The sequence below is a fragment of the Alligator sinensis genome, unplaced genomic scaffold (genome assembly GCF_000455745.1).
Source record: "Alligator sinensis unplaced genomic scaffold, ASM45574v1 scaffold1517_1, whole genome shotgun sequence".
Classification (NCBI taxonomy): Eukaryota; Metazoa; Chordata; order Crocodylia; family Alligatoridae; genus Alligator; species Alligator sinensis.
Window position 1 is genome coordinate 194,302 of NW_005842459.1, and position 9,648 is coordinate 203,949.

A 9,648-nucleotide genomic window follows, 5' to 3' on the forward strand; every position below is an offset into this window, starting at 1 on the left:
TCCTGCTGGAGGTAAGGGCTGCTCACGTTTCGCTTTCCTACAATGCTGGCTGTTAGGGAGAATCTCACAGCCGGTCTGCGCATGCACAGACTTGAATAAATACAGGTATCACTCTTTTTCCAGGCCCGTAGCAACGCTGATCATCTTAGCAGTCATCAAGAACAGTGGGATGACAGGGGCTACCTACCCCACTCTGTCCATCTCGTGACCCCAAAATAAATCTGCAGCTGGAAAGACAGAAATGGACTGAAATGTTTTGCTGGAGATGGGCTGAGCAGTGTGAGGCAAATAGAAACTTTATCCCATGGCTGAGATAGAGCTAGCAGTTTGCTCGCTGGGCAGCTCACCTTTTGGGCATTTGCTTTCCCTGATTAGTTTTAGATCCCACTCAAGCCTTCATCTCCTGCACAGACAGATAAATAGAGTGGAACAAATGGAAAGGGCACACAGGTTCCAAGGTACCCAGCTCACTTGAAGGACTGAGTGCTGACACACGGCTTTATCTGTAGTGTAAGTCTGTGCCTTCAAAAAATAAAAAATAAAAAAAAACTCTAAAGCCTTGAATAATTTACCAATTTCCAGGGTTAAAAGGAAGATTTATGATGTTTTCTTCTGTCTGGAGACAGCTAATCTTGTCTCTTATGGAAAAGCAATTGTACTAAAGGCTCTTCTCTCTGACGAGATTGAAGAGTGACTGCTGGGAGTTCATGTCACCAGATGGTAGACGGACCCCTTTTGTTCGCTGCATACAACATGGGCAGAAAAAACAAGTTCTGATTTTGTGATTGCTCCATGGGGTACCAGCAGCCTGAAAGCACACGGCGTGGGGTGTTTTTGGAATCTGTAACAGGGCTTATGCAGACAAGTGTGACTGCACAGACACAGTCGTCTTGCTCCATGTGAGTTGTTTTTCTGATGGGTAGAGATCCTCCATAATCCTAAGAGCAGACTGGCGCGGCATGAGAACCAGACCAAAAATCAGTATTTCCCCAAAGTGCTGGTGCTTTGAATAAAGTAGAATACAGATCAGAACCATCCTTGGACTCTGTTTTGGAAACCCCCAAACCACTTTGGATTGCTCAAGGGGCAAAAGTAGGGCCATCATTTAGATGTTATCGTTGACCCATCTCTACAGTCCTTGTTCTAAATAATTGCTGCTTTATCTCACGCAACATGTCAAAAGTGGCAATCAGTGTGCAGTGACCATCTCGTCTGAATAAGACATTTGTCTGGTTTTGGCCCCAGAGTAGATTGCAGTGATATATAAAGATAAACTAGATCCCATCCCCGGGTGTCACCACAAAGAGGACCAAACGTGCTCACTCCTGCTCTGAAGGCACTACAAAGACCACAGGTGCCCCAATTTTGAATGTTCAGGCCTTAACATGCATGGGGAGGGGGCTTTAAATTTGCCCTAATTAACATTCTTAGATTTGGAATCACTTCATCCTTGTAATATATTTGATTAAAAATTGTTGATATAATTGACATATTCTAATATATTTTTTGTATTATATTTTATATTTGTGGGGTGGGGGGCACAGGGAGGGGGAGTTGGTATATTTTTTTACGAGTTGCACATCTGAATCCTAACAAGAAATGCAATGTGAATGTGACACGTGGTATCTCTAATGACCGAGATACAAACTATGTATTATTATTATTATTATTTTAGCTTAATTCCAACTTCAGGCAGAACGTGCAGGTGTACCCTGGCAGGTTTATGCCACTCAAAAGTAGCAGCAGCTCCTTCCCCAACTCTTCCCTTGCTCCTGCTCCGAAGTCACGTACCCTCCTCCGCTCTCCTGACATTTCCCAGGAGGCCCACCCTGCTCTCTTCCCGCTGCGCTGCATGTCATAGCTACGGTGCAAAGCCTCACTTTGAAACAGAAATCTGTAGGTTTAATTGTAATTTATTGCCATTATTTTTCATAATTGTGATGATCATTTTGTATGTAAAGTGCTCCCTTCCACAAAACTGCTCAGGGTGGTAAAGAGCAGTCATAAAACAATTTCTCATTAATTAAGGAAAAACAAATATCCCAGCTTCCACCAAATTACCAACAGATGGGAAACAAAACCAGGAAAAAAAATAATAAAACAGTCGCAGCGATAGCAATTTTCAAATGCCTCCGGGGGGGCGCGGAAAAAAGCTTTTAGGTGTTTTTAGAAGTGGTTGAGAAGCAAAATGAGCTGGACTGAAAGTTTAGCTGTCATCAGAGGTCAGTTCAGAAAATTTTCCACTTTAGAGAAGTATGCGGAGAAGTCCCTTCTTCCAAAACGGCTATGCTGCCCTCTTTCATTGTCAGTCGCACCGAGGGCATAAACTGCCCCTTGTTAAGAGGGAGCCTTTAAAAGTGGATGCTATTGCCTGCTGCTCCCAGTAAAAATGATGACAACCTGAGAAAATGATGCCGCCTTATGCTGTCAGGAGGCAGAGAGGAATCCATAGTTCTGTTAAAAACAATGGGAGATGACAGCCATTTCAAAGGAGCACACTTCTGCTCAATTTTATTTTGCATCAGAACAGTATTCTTTAGCCTCTGCTGCAGGAGGAACTTTCAGTTATGAAGAATGATGGAAGGAAATGACCATTAATTCTCGAAGAGGAAGAAATTATTCAAATATAGCCTGCCCATGAGATGTCAGTGGGTTTTAAGTAGATGGGAATTTTTTTGAAGCATTTGTGTCATTCTTCTAGTGCAGCCATGCCACACGGGACAAGTAAATGGGTTGAAACTGGGTGCTGAACTTTTTAGAGAACTTCTAATTAATTTAACTCCGAGACCAATTAATGGGTCTACATGTAAGATTAATACCATGCTCGGTTACTAAGTGCTGTGATTATTTGGGAGGATAGACTATATTTTTCATACGTAACAAAGAGACTGAATCCCTGCCTGGAGTACCAAAGTCAGTCTTAACTATGGGGGGCACAGCTAGCGGTGCCTTAATATCTGGACCTTCCTCTCCACGCCCTGAACTTTTAATGTTGCTGATGGAGTAGACCTGCATTCAAACCACCCAGGAGGTTAGGTTTGTGAAACCAAAATGTGGCATCCGTGGCCCATTTCTGGCCCGTGGTCTGAATCGAGTTTGCATGAGAGCTCCATGTTGTGCCTGGTCTTTCCCATAGGTTGCCGATTTATATCCCTCTGACCCAGTTACCTGTCTCCCGGCCATTTGTTATTTCTCTCCCTTTCCCTGTCAGTCTGTTCAGTTTGTCGCTATCTGACACAGCTGTGCCCTGGATGCAAGTCGGCCGGCTCCACTATCAAAATCTCCACCCTGTGGAGCAGCTCAGAAAGGGAGATGAACCCAGTTTAAACTGAGATGAAGCAGAGGAGATTTAGACAAACTCTTGATTCGTGTTTCCACCACTACAAAATCTTGTTTAAATTTCCTCCTTGGCATTAGCGCACTCTCCATTATCAGAAGTGACATATACATGAGAAGTTCATCACGAAACAACTCCAGACTCCTGAAAACACGACACTGGAAGCAAACACATCCCCGGGGCCCTTTTTGGTCTGCTTCACTGACGTGGTCCTCTTTCTTGGATCTCTTTAACAGCTGCTCCTGTCCTTACAGTGGCAGCGTATTGACAGCGCCTTTATCCCCCTGCTTTATCTGTGGCAAGATAGGGTGTTTTTGACATTTTGGGCATTGTGCCTGATTGTTGTACAAGAGGATTGTTTGCAAAGTTTTTTAAGACTAAGTTAGACAAAGGCTTATATTGGATGGTTTAGACAGGTGTGATCCTGCCTTTAGCAGGGGGTTGGACTACAGTACCTCCAGCCCTACTTTTCTGTGACTCTGTGATTAATGCTGTCCTTCTCTCTGCATATATAAAGTCCCTCCACATAGCAATCCCCACGGTTCACTCCATGTATGTGCTTTTTCGGAGAGAGCGATCCCGCTAAGGATCAGGTTTCCCTTCACCTGCGGAGTCCCTATGTGAAGCACCCTATTACTGAGGCAGGCTGGACTCGGGCTCCATCATGCTTTGCTGGGCTCGACATCTCGTTCCCCATCGTGGAGTGCTGTTAAAGGGCTGAGGTGAGGTCAGCGTCATTACAAAGGGGAAGCAGCTGAAGAGAAAGTATTCGGTGGTGGTAGTCTTTTCTGTTTTATCAATAAAACAGCAGAAAAACAGGGACAGCAGGCACATACGTAGGAAGCTCCAAGCAGGGTGCATCTCCTTCCGCATTGTGCTGCTTTGCCTTTTTCATAACTGCTTACCATGTGATGAGAGGAGGCTTTAAGCATTTGCCCGCGTGTCGGGATTCCACATTTCCATGCGCACGTCTCAGGAAGGATTCTTGTATGAGCAGCCGGGCTGGTAAAAGACCTAGAGAACTTAAGGTGCGGCAGGGTGGAGTAAAGACGGATCATCAGCTCTGTTAAAGGTGTCAGGTTCATCGAGACCCTCTCCCTAACTCCTCCCGGAGCGCAGAGACTTAAGGTTAAAATGCTTCCATCTTGAGTGAAATGCCAGCTCTTCATGTTCCCTGCTACCTCTGCCCAAGCTAGTGATAGATTCCTCTGCCCAAAGATCTCTGCTTCTGCACTTTCTGCTGTGGCTGCATGTGTTAATAGTGCAGCCCCTTTCAAGTTTGTTTTCAAGATGTTCGAAACGTTCTTCCTACTGCCTTATAATTAATTATTCACTGGAGGCTCACACAGGGGGTATTGTTCTGAGGTTTTGGAAATGCAGAACTTAATAATGGTCCAATTAAATCGTGTGTTGAACACCTGCTCTGCAGTAGATAACGTTGCCTTGATTAGAATAAGATACACAGTGAAGAAAACTCCAGAGCAAGGGCACTGGGATTTTCCAGCATTGTGAGGAGTGGAATGAAACTCTGCTGGATTAACAATTTCTTTCCTCTCATTTCTCTTCCCTCTGCCTTTTCCTTCTCCCCCAGGCCTCCAGCTCCTCCGGCGGGAAGATGCAGCTTCTGGAAACTGAATTCTCTCGCACTGTCCGGGAACTCATCGACCTCCACCTGCTGCACCAGGACAGCATCCCAGCCTTCCTCAGCGCTGTAACCCTAGACCTGTTTAGCCGTCAAACCATGGCATAAGCCGGGCTGGTCCAGAGCCATTTAGCCTTGTGCCCTACACATGTGGATCACAATCAAATACGACTGGCCTCGCACCGCAGGGATTTGTGAGCTAACCAAACCAAACGCTTTCATGTTTCGCCTTCTGTTGCGCTGGGCTCTTCTCATTTCTGTTGAAGTCCCCTCCCTCACCTTCCCCAAACACTTCTTATGATGGTTTGAGGAAACAACCAAGAGTTATTTTCTGCTTTCTCCTGAGCTGGAGTTCCTCTTTCCATCACCTATAGCCCAAGGTCCAGATGCCCTTTGACAGTACTGGGTCCAACCCCAAAGACTGTTTTTTTTTATGTTGGCTTTAATAACCCAGTCTGCCTCCTCTAGAGTCTCTGAAAGCTGCCACCTTACCAGAGACGTACTGGTAGTCAAAGGCAAGTGTCGCTCCATCCCACGTTTCCCTTTTTCCAGCTGACCCCTCTCCCTTTATGAACAAGCCCTTTTATGAATTCATCAGCCTTTTAGGTCTCAACAGGAGCTGTTACAGGGACACATGGGAGAGTTAGTTTTGGGGAGCTCACAGCTCCTTGAGTCCCAGCTTCTTCTATGAGGGTCCCACTAACTTAGGTCTCAGCTTCGTTGAGTATCAGGCACTTCAGAGAGAGAACAGATGAATGTGAGCTTTGGGAGAGCTGACAGCTTCCTGCTCCTCACAATTACAGATTTACTACCCACTGATGGAGGTTCAGGACTGGGGGCACTGGAGCCATGGGTTGCAGAGTCTTCTTAGATACTGCCCAGTCCTGCTGCTCAGTAGGGATTGAGATGAAGAAGACAGCAGAATGTAATGGGATTCAGGACCACAGACTTCCTTAGCTACAGTCCCTCAGTCATCACAATTCGGCAGGTAAAGTACAAATGTAAATAGACTTCCTATGAGCCCCATCCCTGTGCAGAGCTCAAGAAATGTACTCCCATGACATCTTTCTTGCTTGGACTCAAGGGTGCCTAGTTATCTTCAAAATGCAGGAAAAGGAGCAGGCAATGGAAGCTCTCTTCAAAATTTACTGCAATGCTATTTAGTCCGCTGGTACCTACTTGTGTTGCTGTGTGCAATCCTTCTTTCCCCAGTATCCTCACATTTGCTCTCCTGACTGCTGTGGATGGATCATTTTATGAATGTGGATGTTTTGTACTGCAATAGGGATCTGTCACTTGATTTCCTTTTTATGAATAAAGTGTTACCACCCTGCCTGGGTGTGCAATTCTTTCATTTGCATTGTGCCCAAGGGGCTGGAAAGGACCACTTGGCTCACCAACTTCAGTGCCCTGCTCTTGCCCACAACTCTTCTGCTGCAGCTATGGCGTCACAGGTGTAAGTATGATAATGACCCAGTGGTGTTTGGGTAGAAAGAGCTGGTTGGGGCGTTCTTTCACCCTCTACTTCCAGTACTCAATAGATGTTACTGTCAGTGCAATGGCTTCCACTTGCAATCGCATTAAAAATTGCTTCACCACCCAGAGGGAGGGCAATAACTCCTTCATTCTCAGCAGAAACAATATAGCAAAAATAGCTTGGAGGAAAACTATGATAACCATGGTCCTGGTCTTTCCAAGCCAGAGGCATCACAAGCAACAATGTAAGCATAGGACCCAGGAAGGAAAAACTGGTTGCCCCAGCTCCAGCTTATCATAAATGGTAGAAGCATTCACCCCTGCAGAGAGGTCTCAGTTCTCCCATCCCTGGTCTCTCCCCATCCCCACACTTGCAGGAAGTTATTGAAGCAGCTTGAGTGAAAGCCATTAGCAAAAGTTTGCCATTTTCTCTGCTGCTCGAAGAAGTCATGGCTGAAGATGGATTGCCTGGCATCCTGTGCCAGGGGAGCGCTGCCTGATTCATATGCGCGACGTGGCACTGAGAGTCGCCTTCATCAGTCATGGAGAAAATGAATCATGACGTCAGCCACACTCGACTTCTCCACCAGCACAATAGCGGAGCCTGGCTGCTTCTGGAAATCTTTCCCCCAGCTCCTCGCAGGAGAAATGAAGTAATTAATAAGTTTACAATAAACCCACTATCTTAGCAAAACAGAGGTGATGTGAGAAGCCGTGCTGGAGACTGACAAGGGAAAGAGCTCCTGCCCACTGAAAAGTTGCCTCCCGAGGGTGAACAGCTAATAAGTTGGGTTGGAAGAATTACCAATCTTCAGAGGCTCTTTCAGCGGGGGGGAGAGACATTGAGATGAATTGCTGCTTTGTGCCATGTGTTTCCAATGAAGTTGGTTTGTTCAACAAGGTTTAATAAACTAGCACTCCAATCAATTATACCCTCTGTCCCTCCTCAAACAGACTTGTACATCAACATCCAAGGAGGCACTTGGGTCTATTAGACATTTCTGGTGAAGGGAGCTCCTGGCTAGAGGGCACTTCAGTGGTACAGCCGTCTCTCCTGCAGGCGACATGTCTAGTGCTCTTGCATGTTAGTGCTCTTGCAGCAGCCACTCTGCTCAGGCAGGAAAAGAAACCTCCTGGTTGGGAGGGGAGGCTCTTGAAAGCAAGCGACAGTTAGCTCTGCATGAAACAGTGACCTCTGGGAACCTTAGTTACTCTGATTTTCTTATGAGGCCATAGGAATATTCGACTGCAAGCCAGCCAGTTGCAAACTTGTCCAACCTAAATGGCAGAGAGAGAGGCGTCATCTAGTGAAGGGCTGGGAACAGGAATGAGGAATTTCCCTTCCTGGCTGACACAGATGTGTTGAGAAGCCTCCGACAAATCACTTGACCCTGCTGTTTTCGATTCCCTTGCCTGCAAAGCAGGTATGATAGTGCTTACCTAGCACGCTTACCTAGCCTGACGGACATCATCCTCGACTCCGAGGGACTGCCGACGAGCACGTGAAGGGGCTGTGAGGAGCAAGTGTTTCTGCTGGGCCCTGTGATGATTATTTACTACATGCTGAGCTGCTTGGGGCTACACTCGTCCCCAGCGAAGGCCTGCTTCTGCAATAGCACAGGGGCCACTGCTGCACATACGTGCATGCGGGCAAAACAGTCTCTCTGGCAACACATGTGGAGGTGCGGAGTGTCACCTGATGCACCACAGTTTTAACGCTGTCCCGAAGCTCCCTGCACAAGCACCATCTGTCTCTGAGCCGTCACCTGTGAAACCTGGGTCCTGCTGTAAGGAAATTGGTTTCCAGAACCCCAGGCGATTAGGAGAAAATTTGCAGTCGGAAGGGAGAGGAGGCAGTGTTAACAAGTGCATGTATGCGTGTGTGTGTGCACGTCTGCTTGCCGGGCTTATGTGCCATAAGCTGTAAAATATGATTTATTAATACACGGCTGAGGGGACTGGCATGTGTTCAGAGCATTGCCTCGTTGGCAGCATTGCCTTGAGCTCCCCTTCCCTTGAACGGCATGCAAGCCCCTTCTCCTCTGCTGATCAGCTGCTTCATTCACATACATGTATAAATATTTAACAGGGGAAAGGAGCCTGGCGTTTCAGCTGTAAAGGCCTCGAAAGTCAGGAAACTTTCTGCTGTAGCAGCTGCTCTAAGAAACATTCCCCTTGTAAGAAGCCTCACTGCATATGCGGCACCTCGGCCTGCAAATGCTCTGGGCTTTCTGCCCCTGTTGGCCCTGAAGCCTTAGGTTTGTGTGTGCATGGGGCTATTGGCTTCGATAGAAGCACGTGCCTGAAGAAAGGGGAATCTAACCCACTGCTGGGTCATTCCCAGGAAAGCCTAATCTGCAGGTTGTGAAACCTCTTTGTGGATCACATCCGTGTGTGTGGGATGCACGCAGAGACAGAGAGAGAGATGTGAAGGAACAGGAGGGCACAAAGAGTCAGGAGAGAAAGGTATTGGTATGAACCAGAGCGACGGGAAAGGTGAGAGAGAGTGGGTGGGTGGGTAGGTAGGCGGTGAGGAACAGGAATAGGGAAGAAGAGCGGGAATAGGGCTGCGGATGAATAGGGGGCCTGGGCATGCGGCAGGCGAGAGAAAAGAAAGGGAGGTGGGGAGGGGGTTGTGGGAGTGACGACAAGGAGGAGTGGCAAAACAGCTGAGAAGAGATCCAGGGATTAAGAGAAAAGCAAAATGGATGATTTCTCTCTTCCTATTGACTGACTTAACAGAGCAGAGTCCACGGCCGCTCCTGTCCTGGTCCCTCCTGGCTGCAGTCTGTGGAGGGATGTGGCAGTCATGGCTAACATTGCAGGGAGTGGATCCCTGTCTCCAGCTGCAGAGATCGCGTTCGGGGGATAGATTTTTTCCTGCGTTCTTTCCTGTGCACTGAGTGTCTCTTTCCTTATACCCTTAATTATCCCCATTCCCGTCCCCATCTTTCTGTGTTTCCCCGGATGGACTAATCCAGAAAGTGTGGTGGAGAGGGCTGTCTGGCTGTTGCTTCATCTTTGGAGGTCAGGAGAGAAGGGAAAAGCTTCCTGTGGCTGACCGCCCAGGATGCCAGGGTCAGGGGAGTGCCAAGTGCACACGCACACTTGCACGCACACACACGTGCGAGCAGCCTGCGCTCACAGCGGCGCGCTCCCCTCACCCCCCCCCAGCCGATCCCCACTCCAGGCA

The 9,648-nt window shown here is 47.5% G+C and overlaps 1 protein-coding gene across 1 annotated transcript in view; it reads left to right on the top strand.

The window, feature by feature from the left end:
• Positions 1–6,306, top strand: part of LOC102373658 (mitotic spindle assembly checkpoint protein MAD1-like) — a 195,690-nt gene extending 189,384 nt beyond the window's left edge. Inside the window, exon 4 of the mRNA XM_014523205.2 lies at positions 4,929–6,306. Within this exon, the coding sequence (XP_014378691.1) occupies positions 4,929–5,087 (159 nt within the window). The 3' untranslated portion in view covers positions 5,088–6,306. The remainder of the gene's footprint in view (positions 1–4,928) is intronic.
• The last annotated feature ends 3,342 nt before the right edge of the window (positions 6,307–9,648 follow it).